The 16,362-nt window shown below is 41.6% G+C and overlaps 1 protein-coding gene across 1 annotated transcript in view; it reads right to left on the bottom strand.

Moving 5' to 3' along the window:
- ZNF18 (zinc finger protein 18) overlaps positions 1-8,746 on the bottom strand; it is a 28,683-nt gene extending 19,937 nt beyond the window's left edge. The window contains 4 exon segments of the mRNA XM_058283470.2: positions 1,846-1,937; positions 2,324-2,513; positions 2,938-3,443; positions 8,673-8,746. Of these exon segments, the coding sequence (XP_058139453.1) occupies positions 1,846-1,937; positions 2,324-2,513; positions 2,938-3,327 (672 nt within the window). The 5' untranslated portion in view covers positions 3,328-3,443; positions 8,673-8,746.
- Between the last annotated feature and the right edge of the window lie 7,616 nt (positions 8,747-16,362).

Genomic DNA, 16,362 nt, shown 5'->3' with positions numbered 1-16,362 from the left:
TAAGTACAGAAAAACAGCAGAAAACAAGGCAGAAAAGAACAGAGCCCCAAAAAGCCCAAGGGCACTGGTCAACACATTCAAGAACCTTAAACGTTGCTCTCAGGAATCTCAGAAACCTCTAGTTTAAAACTTTGAATTCACTCAAGGAACGACCAAGGAGCTGGAATGCTTGAATAAAATCCCCTATGTAAGAGGCGAGACATGACCTGCAGCCATTTTGCCTTTTTCTCATTTTTATAACACAAGGAAAAAACTTAGACAAAAGTCTGGGATTTCCAAGGAAGGCCATCTCCTTTTTTGCGTGGAAATACCACTATCTTGTGGCCTTATGAGGTATTACCACAACTGCCTTGCACAGTTATGTGTATTCTTCCTTTCCCTTAAGTGTGAAAACAGGGATGGGAGTAAAAACGCCCCTCGAGTACAGTTCTAAACAGTCACGGTTTCTGATAATGAGGGACCATTATGTAGTGATACTACTTCACTATTCGGCATTGTTCATGAAATTCCTAACATACAGAAAAGATAAGGGGGAGAGATTACTTATCTTTTAAAATTCCCTTTCTTTCAAAGTATTCCATTAAATATCAAGGTGCTTCTGATGCAAATAATTGTTTTTGGTATGCAGGTGGGATATTGGGATTGGGTAGTGTTATGGGCTGCATGGTGCCCCCCCAAAAAACCTGCTATCCCATGAATGTGACCTTATTTGGAAGATGTGATTAATTAAAATGAGGCCAAGCTGGGTTTGGGTGGGCCCTAATCCAATATGACTGTCCTTATAAGTAGGAGATACGGATATTGGGTCAGACAGAGAGCTATGAGGAGTGAAGGTCATGTGACGACAGAAGTGGAGATTGAAGTGCTGCAGCCGCAGATCAAGGAATGCCAAGGACTCCCAGGAAACCACCAGAAGCTACCAAGAGGCAAGGAGAATGGCAAATTTGATGAAAACTATAAAACCTCATCCAAGAAGCTCATTGAACCTCAAGCACAAGTACCATGATGAAAATTACTCCAAAGCACATGATATTCAAATTATTTTAAACCAGTAAGAAAGAACCATTTAAAAGGAACAATAACGAAAAGAAACATTATCTGATGAAGAACAAAGACAAGAATACATATGGTATGATTCCATTTATATAAAATTCTAGAAAATGCAAACTCATCTGTGATAACAAAAGTTGATCAATGTTGCCTCGAGATGCATGGCAGAGAGGACAGGAGGGAGGCACTGCAAGTAGACACAGGAAGGTGATGGGTATGTTGATAATCTTGTTTGTGGTCATGGTTTCATAAATGTATACATACATGTCAAAACTCATTAACTATACACTTTATAAATAGGCAGTTTATTCTGGGTCAACTTAACCTCCAAAAAGTTGGGAGGAGGGGGAATTAATTATATACCCATATAAGATATAATCATCCAAAACCTCAAACTGACTCCTATGTCCATAGGAGATGAAATAGTCTTCACTTAGCACAGCCCAAAGGTAATGAAAGATAAGAGACAATCACATGTGGGGTAGAGACAAAAGTCAAAAGTTGCTTCTCCGTGCCCCACTTCTACCTTTTCCAGGGCCCAGATTCCGTTATTCAAGATGGCACACATTCTGCCTTGAGAGAGCCTGAGGGGAACGCTGAAACTCAAGTTTCATTCCACAGGCTTACTCTTGTTCTAGCCAGGCCCTCCTCTCCACTCCACTTCTGAGAATACATCCCCTTTTAATCCTCCCGAATATACACACCCATACCGGGTTTGGCCATGATTCTTCTATACACCTACAACTGCTCTAAAATTTAAAATTTTTTTAAAAACAACTGTGCTTTCTTTCTCACCTGAGAAGCTGTTTGGAGAAGTGAGGCTCCCACGTCCTGATCTTTGATGAGCCTTTCTTCAGGCTGGGCAGGAAGCTGGGAAGCAGCCATAGCTGAAATGAGAAACAAGAAGGTTTACCCACCCCCCAGAGGGTACAGAGAAAAAACCTGACAAACTAGAACTGACACCTGCTCCTCCATCCATGTCAAAACTGAGTTTTCCTCCCCAACGACGTCTTCCAGTCTTCCAGTCTCACCCATATTTTCTCCCATCTCCTTACTCAGAACCAAAATCCAAATGGTCTAGCCCAGACATAAAGTGGTTTAAAATACACTTTGAATCCCCAAATCAGAGTGATTCTTGTTTCCAAACTTTCCAGGGACACCCCAATTTGAACATTAAATCATTTTTTACTCACTCTCACATTAACTATCCATAATTCCCAGACTTCTCCAAGACAACATTTCCTCTATCAATATATGAATAACTGCCACTCACCTAATTCTTGTTCAGTGTCAGATTCCTCTTTCACAATGTGGCTCAGCTGCTCCCCAGACCCTGAGGGTGAATTCTGAAGCCCCAACTTCTGAGGCACCCCTTCGAGATGGGACGCTACTTCCTCCATTTGACAGCTTGGAGACTCCATCTTCTCTGATAAGATTTCCTGTCCTAGAACGTGGACGCTGATCTGGAGACCATATATGGCTAATTACTGAAGGATTCAGAATCAGGATTTCTGAAAGATATGACACTAACCTACAATATCTCATAAGACAGTCCTTAGGGACATCGACTAGGGAAAGAGGAACCAGCTTTTATTTCTTATCCAAAGAACCAGGGAAGGAAAATATCCTGAGAGGCCAAAAGCTGAAGCCTGAACCAGGCCTGGGAGACCTTCAAGACATGCCCTTAATATTGTGTTTCTGTTAGATCATCTCTACCAATTAAAATGCAAGCCTCTTTTGAAAAACTTCTCAAACTTTCCAGGCTAAAGATGGGAATGGGTTGGGAGATTTAGCCTCAATTCCTAATAGTTGAAATGAGTTGAGAGCCACAGAGTCTCAGCCGTAGGTGAGGTACAGGCAGACCCAGCTGAGACCCCGGATGCTCACCCATTGCCACAGTCTCCGCGGATCTCCCTTCAAGCTCTCTACTAGGGTCACTGCCTCCTCGCCACTGCCCGGACACTGCTTCCGCACCCACATCTGGATCTCTCTAGGCAGGATGGTCAGGAACTGCTCCAGCATGAGGATCTCTAGGATCTGCTCCTTGGTGTGAACTTCTGGCCTCAGCCACTGGAAACAGAGCTTGCGGAGTTGTCTCAGGGTCTCGTGTGGCCCAGACATCACCTGGTATCGAAAATGCCTGAAAAGCTGGCGTGCAGTCTCAGGGCTGGAGAGATCCCCCGGAGGGGCAGCATCTGGTCCAGAGAAAGGGGTGTCCTCTGCCTTCGCCAGTGGAGGCCTCAGGACAAGGGCCTGCCCCAGGCCAACTGGCATCATCTGGCTTGGCGAGTCCTTTCACTTTAGGGGAAGTGCTTCTGGAACTGCTTTCTGGGGAGGACCAGGTCTTCACGGACACTTCCACGGGGATACTTGAGAGGGAAGGAGGCCAACTGCTATATAAGAGAGTAACACATTTTCAGGGAGAACAAATTTGCATGCCCTACTTGAGAAGCCTCAAAGTCATCCAGGGATCTTTGACACTGCTCAATGTACATACTACCTACTTGGAAAGGTTGTAAACCTAAAGCTGCAGAGCAAACCACTGATACCAGATCTAAACTCCACGATGGCTTTGCCCACTTCATAACAAACTTTCTTGGTCTTCAAATGTCCAGACCAATGTGAAGAATACTTTGTACCTTGTGAAACATTTTCACTATGAGTTTTCAGGTAAACAACTCTTCTGCACCACTGCTATGTCTGCATCTACTTATCTGTAGACTAAAAAATAAAACTGGACAAAGATGTCGATGCCCTAGAAATAAAGGTTTATGTTGAAATGATCAGATGCTTCAATAATAAGGTTGAAGGGTACAAATAAACTCTTCCTAAAAGGGGCAGAGAGACTTCTAAGTGGCCTCTTATGCAACACTGAAAACTGGTTTATTTGGAAGTTTATTTTTTTAAAAACCTGTAATACCTGAAATTTCCAACCTTGGCCTCAAGGAATACTTAGCACAAATAGTGACTACCTCAAAAATACTTCTATGGCCTTGAACTAAGTAATCACTGTTTTGTAGCAAATACTATCAAAATCTTGAAGACAAGAATTAAGACAAGGGAAGAGATATTAAATGACAAAGTTAATATTAAGATTTTTTAAGTATCATGTACTATCTCTATTTAATTTTCTTGTCAGTATTCCTAATATTTATTAAGTCAATTCTTAAATGTATTATGAAGGAGCTGGTTATGACATAAAATTATTTCTTCAGAATACTAAAAATACCTACCTGTTGATGTTTTAAAGGAAGTCATTTATGTGACTTAATGAGAGATCAAGTTAATACTTTAGCATTTCATAGCTGCTTTATTCTTGAGGTTTAAGAAGCAATGTCCTTCTCCACCACTCTACCCCACTAATTCACTATCAGAAAATCATTTAGACACAAAAAAAAAGGAAGGAGGGAAAGCTTTTCCAAGGAAAGAGAGATGTAAAAAGAATTAATCCAATATTAGATATTTCTCACATGGATCGCACTAATTCACTTGTTTAAAGAAACCCACAAATTTCATTCAAATGTTCATGCAGCACAAAGTGTGCTGGTGTGACATATACTAAGTGCTCAATAAATATATGTTAGGGAATTCATGGCAGAATAACTGGTATTATAGACTAGCCCACCTGATGTAAACAACTACAAAGCTAAAGAAAACATGAGGCAAATTATTTCCAGGCATTGTGTAACAAACAGACAAGAAGGCAATCCTTGAGAGAAGGGAAACTCATGAAGTAAGCTCCACAATCATTCTGGCTCTCTGCTTGGGGACAATTTCCCAACCATGATGCAGGAAGTTGGAGCTCAAGTAGAACACAGTTCTCACTAAGCTGGGAATTTGGAGTTGCAGTGGCTAGAATCTGAAGGGTAGGGCACTGGAGAGGAGGGAGCTATGCGTGTGGAGGCAGAAATCTGTGTGGGTTTCCCCAGGACTCCTTGGCCAATGGTTAGGCTGCACATGAACACAGAAAAACTATTTCAGAGACCAATTCCTTCGGGTTAAAAGCAAAATGGACGTACAGAAGGCCAATCAGAATGAGAGTCACTGGAGTTTCTGCCCATTCGGAGTAGAAAGGCCCCATAATCATGCAAGGTATTGTGAGACATGAGAAAAGCCACATGCTAGGAATAAAGAGCATGCCAGAGTATAGACTACTCTAAACCTGCCCTAACAAAGCCTAGCATCAAATCTCAACACGATCCACAGGAGAGGCCCTTGGGAAACACCTTGGGCATTCCAAAGATCTGCCCTAACAAAGCATAAAACCAAGATTACACAAATAAAAAATCATGAGTCAGTAACTGAACTGCCTGATAGAACAAAAATCAATACTATTAAGAGGAAAGTTATGGAATCCTGAGCACCTTCAGAATTTCATTCACAATGCCTAAGAGGCAATCCAAAATTACTAGACATATAAAGAAACAGGAAAATGTGACCCAAAGTCAAGGGAGAAAGCAGCCAATAGAAACCAAGCCTGAGATGACCCAAGGACTTAAAAATAAAGTCTTAATAAGAGAAAAGATAGGAACTCTCCACAGATAAATGGGAAAGTTAAAAAGAACCAAATGCAAATCCAAAGAAAAACGCTTATCCAGAATTTTACATCCAGCAAAAACATCCTTCAAAAGCAAGAATAAAATAAAGATATTTTCAGATAAACAAGCTAAGAGAACGAGTTACAAGCAAATTTGCACAACAAGAATGTTGTTAAAGTACATTCTTCCAAGCTGAAGGGAAACTCAGCTCTACAGAAAGGAATGAAGAGCATCAGCAATGGTAAATAATTTAATAAATGTAAATTTTTAAAATCTTGTGTTATTAGTTTTCATAACTTCCTTAAGAGACAACTTATTGCTTAAGTGAAAATGACAGTATAACAAGGTAATATGTAGAAGTAAAAGATATAAAAATAGCACAAAGGAGGGGGGTAAATTGAATTAATCACTTGTTTATTACATTTGTGAACTTCAAAGTGAGAGAAATAGTATGAAATGGGAAGTGAGAAGTGAGAGGTAGGGAGTGTCAGGTGGAAAATGGGAAGTGTGAATAAAAAAGAAGTCAGAAATGTGAATTGTGAAGTATAAAGTGGTATGATATTAAGTATACTTTAATAAGTTAAACTAAACTTTAATAAGAATACATATTGTGAGCTCTAAAACTATTATACAAAGAAATACAGCTAAAAAGTCAATAAAGGAATACAAAAAAAATATTCAATAAAGCAAAAGGTAGTAGGGAAAGATCAACAGAGAAACAAAAACAGAAAAACCAAAGGCAAGGAAATATGGTAGACTAAAACCTAACCATATCAATGACTACAGTAGATATAAGTCGACAAACTACTCTAATTGTCAGATTTACAAAAGCAAGGCCTAACAAGAGACATAGTTTAATAAAATGCCAAAAAAAGTTAAAAATAAAAGCATGGAAAAAAGACATTCCATGCAATCAGCAAGTATAAGGAAGCTGGTGTGGCTATAATACCATCTGGCAAAGTAGACTCCAAGACAGAGAGAAATAGGGGAAGCAGACTTGGCTCAACGAACAGAGCGTCCGCCTACCACATGGGAGGTCCAGGGTTCAAACCCAGGGCCTCCTGACCCATGTAGTGAGTGGCCCATGCACAGTGCTGATGTGTGCAAGGAGTGCCCTGCCACGCAGGGGTATCCCACGCATAGGGGAGTCCCACGCGCAAGGAGCATGCCCCGTAAGAAGAGCTGCCCCACACAACAAAAGCACAGCCTGCCCTGGAGTGGCACTGCACACATGGAGAGCTGACACAGCAAGATGATGCAACAAAAAGAGACACAGATTCCCAGTGCCGCTAACAAGAATACAAGCAGACACAGAAAAACTCCCAGCGAACAGACACAGAGAGCAGACAACTCGGGGGGGTGGGGTGGGGTGGGGGGAAAGGGGAGAGAAATAAACAAAAAATAAATCTTTAAAAAAAAAAAAAAGAGAAATAAAGAAGGACATTTCATTATAAGAAATAGGTCAATTCATTAAGTCCTAAATGTGTATTCACTTAATATCAGTTCTGTAGGGGTAAAACCTCATAGTTAGAGATTTTAACACTGTTCTCTCAGTAATTGATAGAACAAGTAAAAAATATCAGTAAGGATAAAGAAAAATGTGAGCATCAAGCAACCTGATCTAACCGACATTTAACAAAATACTTGTCCCAACAACTACAGAAAATACATTCAAGTGCATATGAAGTATTCACCAAGAGAGACCATACGAAAAATAAATTTTTAAAAATTGAAATCTCTTTTGTGTGATCTATGTATCTTTTTTAAAAAAGGCAATTTCTTAAAAAGGGAAAAAAAATAGAAAACTCCAGCATATATTCTCTGACCACGATGGAATTAAATTAGAAATCAATTAACACTGAGATATCTAAAAATCTCAACACCCAACCCATGATCAAAGAAGAAATAACCAAAGAAATTATTTTTGTACTTAATAATAATGAAAACACAACATGACAAAATTTGTTGGGTTCAGCAAAAGCAATGCTTAGAGAAATGAATACAAATCTATCTGACTCCTGAGTTTCAGAGAGCAGGTAGCAAGATTTCAGATAGCAAGGGACTCATCTATAAAGATATTCAAATTTATTTGGTCTCTGAATTAAGATATTACTTCAAATAGGGCATTAAGGAAAAATTACTACTCTTACAAAAAATATTAAAACCTAATGTTGATAATTAGTATACTCCTATATAATGTTAAGTGTCTCAATTATTCAAAATTACTTAGAGAGGGTTTATATCCCAGTGACTTCACAGAGATCTGCTCTCCAAAACAAATTTGTTATCCCACATGTATATTTGCTATACTTAAAGCTATAACAAATTAGAATGATTTTTTAATGTATACATAGGTAAGTATACTTACTATAAATACATATATAAGTAAACATTTGTTGCGCATCTTTTATGTATTAGCCCCGTTCATGTTTCTAATCTCACAACTGTCACCCTGCTAGGTAAGTATTAAAGTTTACAGATGCAGGCAACTCTGAAGCTCTGAGTAGCCAGATTCAAACCCAGTAAGTTCTAAAACCTGTGGTTTGGGGAGAGGGGGAGCTACCAACGTCTGGAAATTGCTGGAGGGGGGCGTTTCGGGGTTGCCACACACGGCTGGGGTGGGGATAGGGGGATCGCCTGGCATTAGTGCCCGGGAGGCAAGGGCTGCTCCACCCCGGCGAGGCGCACCCCTGCCCACCCAAGAGGCATTCTCCACCTCCCGCCCCCAAACGTCACTAGCACTCTCGGCATCACCCCGCGCGGGTTCCCCCTTTCCGAGGCTCGTCTCCAGCCTGGGAGGGTGGGGGGCGGGATGGGGGAGCAGGAAGGAGGAGCCCTTTTCGCTCCCGCTCCAGAGGCCGCGCCGGAGACTTCGCCTGGCCCCGCCGGGGTCCCCTGGGTCCCCCGCAGCCCTGGCCATCCCTCCCCCACAGTCGCGGAGGCCCCTGCGCGCGTGCGCGCGCTGCTGGCAGGCTCCAGGGCGTACGAGCTCCGAGACCCCCGCCGGTCGCCGCTCCCGAGGGTCCGGCAGACCTCCGGGCTGACAGCAGACGGCCGCCAGGCCCGCCCAGCCCACGGGCTCACCTCCCGGCCCAGCCGGTCTCGACGCACTTCCGGCAGACAAGGCGGCTGCGCGCGCCTCACAGCTGGGGAGCAAGGGGCGGGCCGAGACCCAGCGGAGGCGCCGATTGGCCGCCAGAGCCGTCCGCCCCGCCCCGCCCCGCCCCGCCCCGCCCCGGCGACCGCGGTCAACTTCAGCGCTGCTCTCTGTCGCCCACTGCCGGCCGTTCATTTGCAGAGCTTCATCTGTTAATTCCGTTGTCATCAAGCGCTTAATGTGCTTCTACTGTGTGCCAGACGCAGCGAGAGGGAGAAAGATAATTCCCCCGTCTCTCCCAGACGCCTCTGTTGAATATCACACCCAACGTTGTAATTATCTAATTCTTCAACAGGGTCTCTCTCTCGTCTCTCTGTCTCTCTCGTCTCTTTTCTCTCCTCATTGACTTTTATAAGGCCACTCACTATAAACCCTTCACTCATTTGGCCTCCCTGGGGCATTTCGTTTGCCCTTGATTCTTTTTCCTTCTCTTTGCCTTTGTAGAGCATAAACAACAGCCCTGTCCTACCTCTATGTCTCAGATGCTGCTCCATTCTCACTACTGCGGTTCAGACCCACGTCTTTTCCAACGCCTCACCAGTTACTGGCCTTCCCATCTTGCCCATTTCCAGGCCATCCTAAAGTGGCCACAAAAGTCATCTTGTGATACTAAGCTGCATTAATAAAAATATCATGTCCAAATCTGGGAGACTGAAGTACCACTGTGTTATGTGTGCATCATGTGTTCAATCCTGGGTAACTGACAAACTGGAGAGCATTCGGAAAAGGAGCTACTAGTATGGTGAAGTGCTCAGTCCCATATTTAGAGGGACTGCAAACTTCTCATGTGGAGAAGTAAAAGCTCAGGCGGTGGAGGAACATATCTTCACATACCTGAAAAAACGACCAGTGGAAAAGGGATTCAACATGTTCTCTATGGGTCCCAGGGGCTGAACAAGACCCAGGGTGTGAAAACTACTATTTCAGCTTCAGGTGGAAGCTTCTAGTAAGTCAGCCTGTATAACAATGCTGCTTTATGAGTTCCTGAGCAGAGAGGAACACTGGCATTGTTACCTCCAGCACCAAGGGGCTGTGCTTCCAAGAAAGTCAGGATGGTTTTTGGTGGGGGGAGGGGGAGATGATGAGGTTTTGTTTTCCATACATTGACTTTTAGCTGATCAACATCAAAGGTGTTACTATTAAGTATACAAAACCTTTCAGTGGGCCACAGATCCCTTTGTGAATCAGATAGACACATCTCCATACAAAATTTCACAATTTCAGAGGACTCAGAGCCCTGAAGCACATCCTTGGGACCCCTGAGCCTCAGGATGAGAACTCTAGTACTGGTTGACAGTTCTGCCTTCATGGGACTTATATTTTGTGGGAAAACTAGACAATAAATATACAAAATGAATATGTCAGGTAATAAGTATTGTGGAGAAAATAAAATCAGGGTAAGGGGGATAGGTAGGTAGTGTCAGAGATGGAATATTGTTTATATAGAATGATCAGGACAAGGCCAGTTGATTAAAAAACAACTTTGAACCCGCACTGGAAGTTAAGGAGTAAGATTTGTAGTTACTTGGGGGAACATTCCAGACAGAGGAAATAACAGGCACCAAAGCCCTGAGACGATGGGCATAGATAAAGAAGAGGCAAGGTACTAAGATTCAGCTCTGTAGCATTCTAACACACAGAGTCAGGGAAATAAGAGGATCTGTCAAAGGTGAAAGAGAAGGACTGTTCATTGAGGTAGGATAATAAAGAGAGAATGGCGTCCTGGAATCCAAGGGAAAAAAGTGCCCAAAGAATGAGGGAGTAATCAACTGAATCAAATGCCAGTGATCACATGTAAGTTGAGGACTTAGAATGGACCATTTGCTTTAGCCGCATGGAAAACATTGATGACCTTGACAAGGGTAATTTGGGTTGTGAGGGAGTGCAAAAAGCCTGAATGGAATGAGTTCAATAGAAAATGCAGAGAAGTGAAGCAGCAAATATAGACAGATCATTCAAGACTTCTGCTATGAAGGGAAATAGCAAATCCTGACAAACTGGGAGATATTATGGCATGTTTATATGCTGATGGGAATGCTCCAGTAAGGACGTAAATCTTACAGTGCAGGGGAGAGAAGAGATGACTACAGAACAATGTTCCTGAGTAGATGAGAGGTTGACCTTCGAATAGCAGGACTCAAAACAATGTTGTGGTTCCTGGTGTCACCTGGGATGTGTAGGGAATATAGGGAGTCGTTTTCCAGCTCCCCCGAACCTTCTTGAGTGTCATAAATATTCTGAAGGTCTTCTACAGAAGATCCCACATAATACAAGGGTCACAGAAAACATGTAAAACAGAGTTTGTTTCCTGTTTAATTTTCTAGTCTCTAAACAGTCTGTAGAAGACAATTCAGATTCCTTCCCATGTTAGGTAAATCACCATTTGCTTCAATAATATCAACAGGAGTGAAACCACATCTTAATGGCAGAGGGAGAATATTGGGATCAAAAAGGATATGTAGGACAACCTGCAAGGTGGGGGCAGAGTAAGGAGCTCCTAGAGTCAGCTCCTGCTACAGGGCAATTAGCAAACACCCAGAGCCATCTGGAGCCAGCTGAAGCACCTGTTTGGGGGCTCCAGGAGACCAGAAGACCGTCCTGCCACATTCTTGAAGGAATGGAAGGAGGAGACTGTCCATCTGCCAAGAAGATTCGTAAGTAGAGTGCCCCACACCCTGGAGACTGGTGCCCATCCTCCACTGGAGGCATAAGCTGCCTTGGGAGCTGTTCTGCAGCTTGAATTGGAAGCTCCGCTTCCCCAAAATGGGGAGGAAAACACGATTGGGCACCAACTTCAGCCACTAATGACTAAATTCAGTGGGATAAAGGACAAATCTGAGAACAGCTAAAGTTTGAGCCTGTCCAAGTCAGATGGCAGCCATCTGAACTCTGCGCCTGGCACGAGGGGAAGCCGAGCAGACTGAAAATCACAGCGCTGGTGGGAACCGACTTCTTTCATCCAGGTCAGATTGCAGCTCTAGCTTGTGATCCAGCCACACCTCCCGCAGGGAGGAAGCTGGGGGGACCTCGCCAGTCTCTGCAGGAAATTACCAGCCAAGCCGCAGAGGCTAGTGATTATACTAGCTTGGCAGGGCAAGCTGCCCCAGGAGCTATTCTGTGGCTGAAATAGGAAGCTCCATTTCCCAAAACAGAGGAGAAGGAGACGACTGGCCACTGATTTTGGCTACTGATCAGTAGACTTGGCTGGCTAAAGTGTGGCGCTAGGAACAGCTGGGGTGTGAATCTGTCCAAGTCAGAAAGAGGCTGGTGGCCGCCATTTTGAGTCAACCCCCAGCCTGAGGGGAAGCCGTGATCCTAAATCACAGTGATGGTAGGAAACGGTTTCTTTCACCAAGAGAGGCATGCAGTCCTAGCCTAGGCTTCAGGGAGGGAGGAGACCGGCCAGCCCTGCACCAGCCTACCCAGGTAACTGTAGTTACCTTTATCTGGCATAGACTGAATGCTCGGAAGCCTATCGGGACAACTGCAGTCATCTCGGACCTGCTGCATAGATTGCTGCCCACACCTGCAGTTCCTTCCCTGCCCCAGGCAGGGGAGAAAGGGATGTGAAGCCTCATCAGTCTCTCTGGGCAATGACAGTCTAGACCTGCGCAACTTGGATTATTCCACACAGCTGTCACTCTCTCCTACCCCTGGCAAAGGAGAAAGTTGGGAGAAGCTTCATTGGCCCTTGGGACAACGAGGGCAGATTGAGGCCCCACAGCTTATAGCACCAACTATCTCCTTGGCTCCTACTGCACAACCAGCAAGGGAGAAAGGGCACAAAACCCTAAACTAAAGAGAAAAACTGCACCCAGAATAAATACTCTAGTAAGCCAGATGCCAAGACACCAACAAAAAATTACAATCCACACCAAGAAACAGGAAGCTATGGCCCAGTTAAAGGAACAAGATGAGCCTCCAGATGACATAAAGGAGTTGAGATAACTAATCATAGATGCTCAAACAAATCTCCTTAATAAATTCAATGAGATGGCTAAAGAGATTAAGAATATTAAGAAGACATTGGATGAGCACAAAGAAGAATTTGAAAGCATACATAGTCCAGGGACAATTGCCGGACATTGTATGTCCTCCCATGGCCCACGGGATGGAACGTGGGAGAGTGTGGGCTATGGTGTGGACCACAGGCCATGGGGTGCAGTGATGCCCAGAGATGTACTAACCAGATGCAATGGATGTGTCATGATGATGGGGGAGAGTGTTACTGTTGGGGGAGTGGTGGGGTGGGGGTGGTGGGGGTAAATGGGGACCTCATATTTTTTTAATGTAATATTTTTTTAAAATGAATAAATAAAATTAAATTAAAAAAAAAAAAGAAACATGTCAGCAGGAAGAAAGTACCCATAGGTCATGCAGAAAAAAAGCAAAAGACCTACCAGGTAATTTTTTTTGCAAAGGCCCTCCAAATAATTAATGCTCTTAGCAAACATTAGTCACAAAAAATATGGTTGCACAGGAAAAGCTTAACAGAGGTGTGGATATATCTATTCTTTAGAAACTCAACCATCGATTACAGAATCAGTATTGACCAGGTGTGATTTCCCCCCCAAGGCAATGTAAAATTTCTTTTTAAAGGCAGCTGTAATTCTACTGGCATGCTTTATTGATACTTGAATCTAGCCAACTCTTTTCTCAATCTCTGACACACTTCCCAATATTGTCTTTGAATATTGGTCAATATAAGAACAATTTTGGACCCTAGTAAAAGTCTCTTTAACAACAAATTGAATTAGCCAATAGAGGTCAATTTCAAGCACTCTTCAGTGAGTCATTAATGAAATGAAGCACTTTCCTCTTTTTTTTTTTTCCATTAAATATCCATATAGGAATATAGCAATTTCATGTGTTTAGGAAATAGCTATATAATTTTTTCATTCAATCGTAAGGCAGGACCAGTAAAATAAATGGACATGGTTCTAGAATGACTGTTTGGGTACATGCAATAATCTTTCTTTGAGGGGAAAAATCAGAAGGCAAAAGAATTTGAAGAAAACTATCAACTGACTTTAAGAATCTAAGTTCTTATTCCAACTTGCTGATTTGTGCAGTCTGCTTTCTTTTATTTATAACACACAAATCACATAAATTCACATACTTAATTTTAAAATAAAAATTTCTTGGCTTTTTTTCCAGAGCTGCTCAATCAAAAGGGTTTCTTTTTTAACCATCTGACTTTCAATTAAGATTACTAGATACATTATTTCCTAGAAAATGTGATAATTATATACTGTAATATTTTTAAACTAATAAATGAAATGGAAATTTTAAAAAAAGAAAGTATACATAGAAAAATAGATTTTATGGGAATGAAAGGTGCAATAATTGAAATTAAAAAAACATTGGAATCATGTAATAGCAGATCTGAGGAGGCAGAAGAAAGGATTGGTGAGCTTGAAGAAATGGCCTCTGAAAGTGAACATACAAAAGAACAGATAAAGAAAAGAATAGGAAAAATTGAACAAGGTCTCAGGGAACTTAAAGACAGAAAAGACATGCAAACATGCATGTCATGGGTGTCCCAGAAGAAGAAGAGAAGGGAAAATGGGCAGAAGGAATATTTGAAGGAATAGTGACAGAAAATCTCCCGACCCTATTGAAGGACATAGATATCCATGTCCAAGAAGCACAACGTACTCTCATCCAAAAAAATCCAAATAGACCAACTCCAAGACACATACTAATCAGAATGTCAAATGCCAAAGACCAAGAGAGAATTCTGAGAACAGCAAGAGAAAAGCAATGCATAACATATAAGGGATACCCAATAAGATTAAGTGCTGATTTCTCACCAGAAACCATGGAGGCAAGAAGACAGTGGTCTGATATATTTAAGATACTACAAGAGAAAAACTTCCAGCCAAGAATCTTATATCCGGCAAATTGTCTTTCAGAAATAAGAGTGAGATTTTTATAATATTCACAGATAAACAGAAACTGAGAGAATTTCTAACCAAGAGACTAGATTTTCAGGAAATGTTAAAGGGTGTCCTAGAGCCTGAAAAGAAAAAACAGGAGAGAAAGGCCTGGAAGGGAGTATAGAAATGAAGTTTATATCAATAAAAGTAATCAAAAGTATCAAAAGAATGGTGAAAATAAAATATGACAGATAAAACTCAAATAGGAATAAACTTAACCAATGATGTAAGGCACTTGTAACTGCAACTCAGTGTAAAAAAGAAATCAAAAAAGGTCTAATTAACTGGAAGAACAGAAGAATATTCCATGCTCATGGATTAGAAGACTAAATATCGTAAAGATGTCAATTCTACTCAAATTGATATACAGATTCAATGCAATCCCGATAAAAATTCTACCAGTATTTTTTAATTGAAAACACAATTATCAAATTTATTTGAAAGGGTAAGGGGTCCTGAATAGCCAGAAACATGTTAAAAAGGAAAAGCAAACTCTCATCCCCAGACTTTAAATCCTACTACCAAGCTATAGCGGTAAAAACAGCATGGTACTGGCATGAAGACAGACACATAGACCTGGTTCAGAATTTATGGTTCAGAAACAGACCCTCACAGGTATGGTCAGGTAATTTTTGACTAACCTGTCAAACCTACCCAGCTCAGGCAGAACAATCCATCAAGAAATGGTGTTGAAAGAAATGAATATCCATAGCCAAAAGAAGAAAAGAGGACCCCTATTTCACACCTTATCCAAAAATTAACTTGAAATGGATCAAAAACCTAAAAATAAAAGCAAGAATCATAAAACTTCTAGAAGAAATTGTAGGAAAGTATCTTCAAACCCTGGTGGTGGGTGGTAGACTCTTAAAGGAGATAAAAGCAGGACTGAGATGGACTACTGATGTTTAATGTAGTAGAAGTTTTAATTAGCTTTAATATAAAAGTGTGGAAATGTATAGAGTGGATGGTAACAAATAGTAACAGCTAGTTCATAAATGGGATGTGGCTGAAAATGGTAGTCTAGGGATGTAAATGACAAAATGCTAGAGAATAATCTATGAACTGAATAGCACAGTAAACCATGAGGTGGATGAGAATTGTGGTTGGTGGTACAGATGCAAGTGTGTCCTTTGTGAACTACAGCAAATGTACATCACTACCGCAGGGTGGTGGGAATGTGGAGATGCATGGGAAAAATACAACTGGAGTGACTTACAGACTGTGATCAGCAATAATAATGTAATATGCTTGCATCTATGCCAAAGATGTACTGTGTTGATAATAGGGCAGTATGGAGAATGTGTGCCAAATGTACACTATAGACATGGTAACCCTCAGATGATTTATTTTACTTGTTACAAATGTTCCACCAAAGTATGGTGTGTTGATAAATGGATGATGTTTGGGAATTCTGCACATGTGCATGATTGTTTTATAAGTTTACAACTCCTGTCATAAAAAGTATATTTAAAAGAATAATAGGGTGGGTTGGGAGAAAATACTTTGGTTAGTAGTAATATTTTGACAATGCTCTTTAATCATTAGTTTAAAATGTTTAACAACAATGCAAGGTATTGGTGGTAGGGTGAGGGATGAGAGTCCTGTATGATGTGCTATGCATGTTTTTTTTGTAAGTTCACAACTATTACTATACACTTATTATTTATGTATGTTTTTG

Source organism: Dasypus novemcinctus, chromosome 21, assembly GCF_030445035.2.
Source record: "Dasypus novemcinctus isolate mDasNov1 chromosome 21, mDasNov1.1.hap2, whole genome shotgun sequence".
Taxonomy (NCBI): Eukaryota; Metazoa; Chordata; class Mammalia; order Cingulata; family Dasypodidae; genus Dasypus; species Dasypus novemcinctus.
Note: the sequence above shows the minus strand (reverse complement) of the source record. Positions and strands in the feature narration are given on the sequence as shown.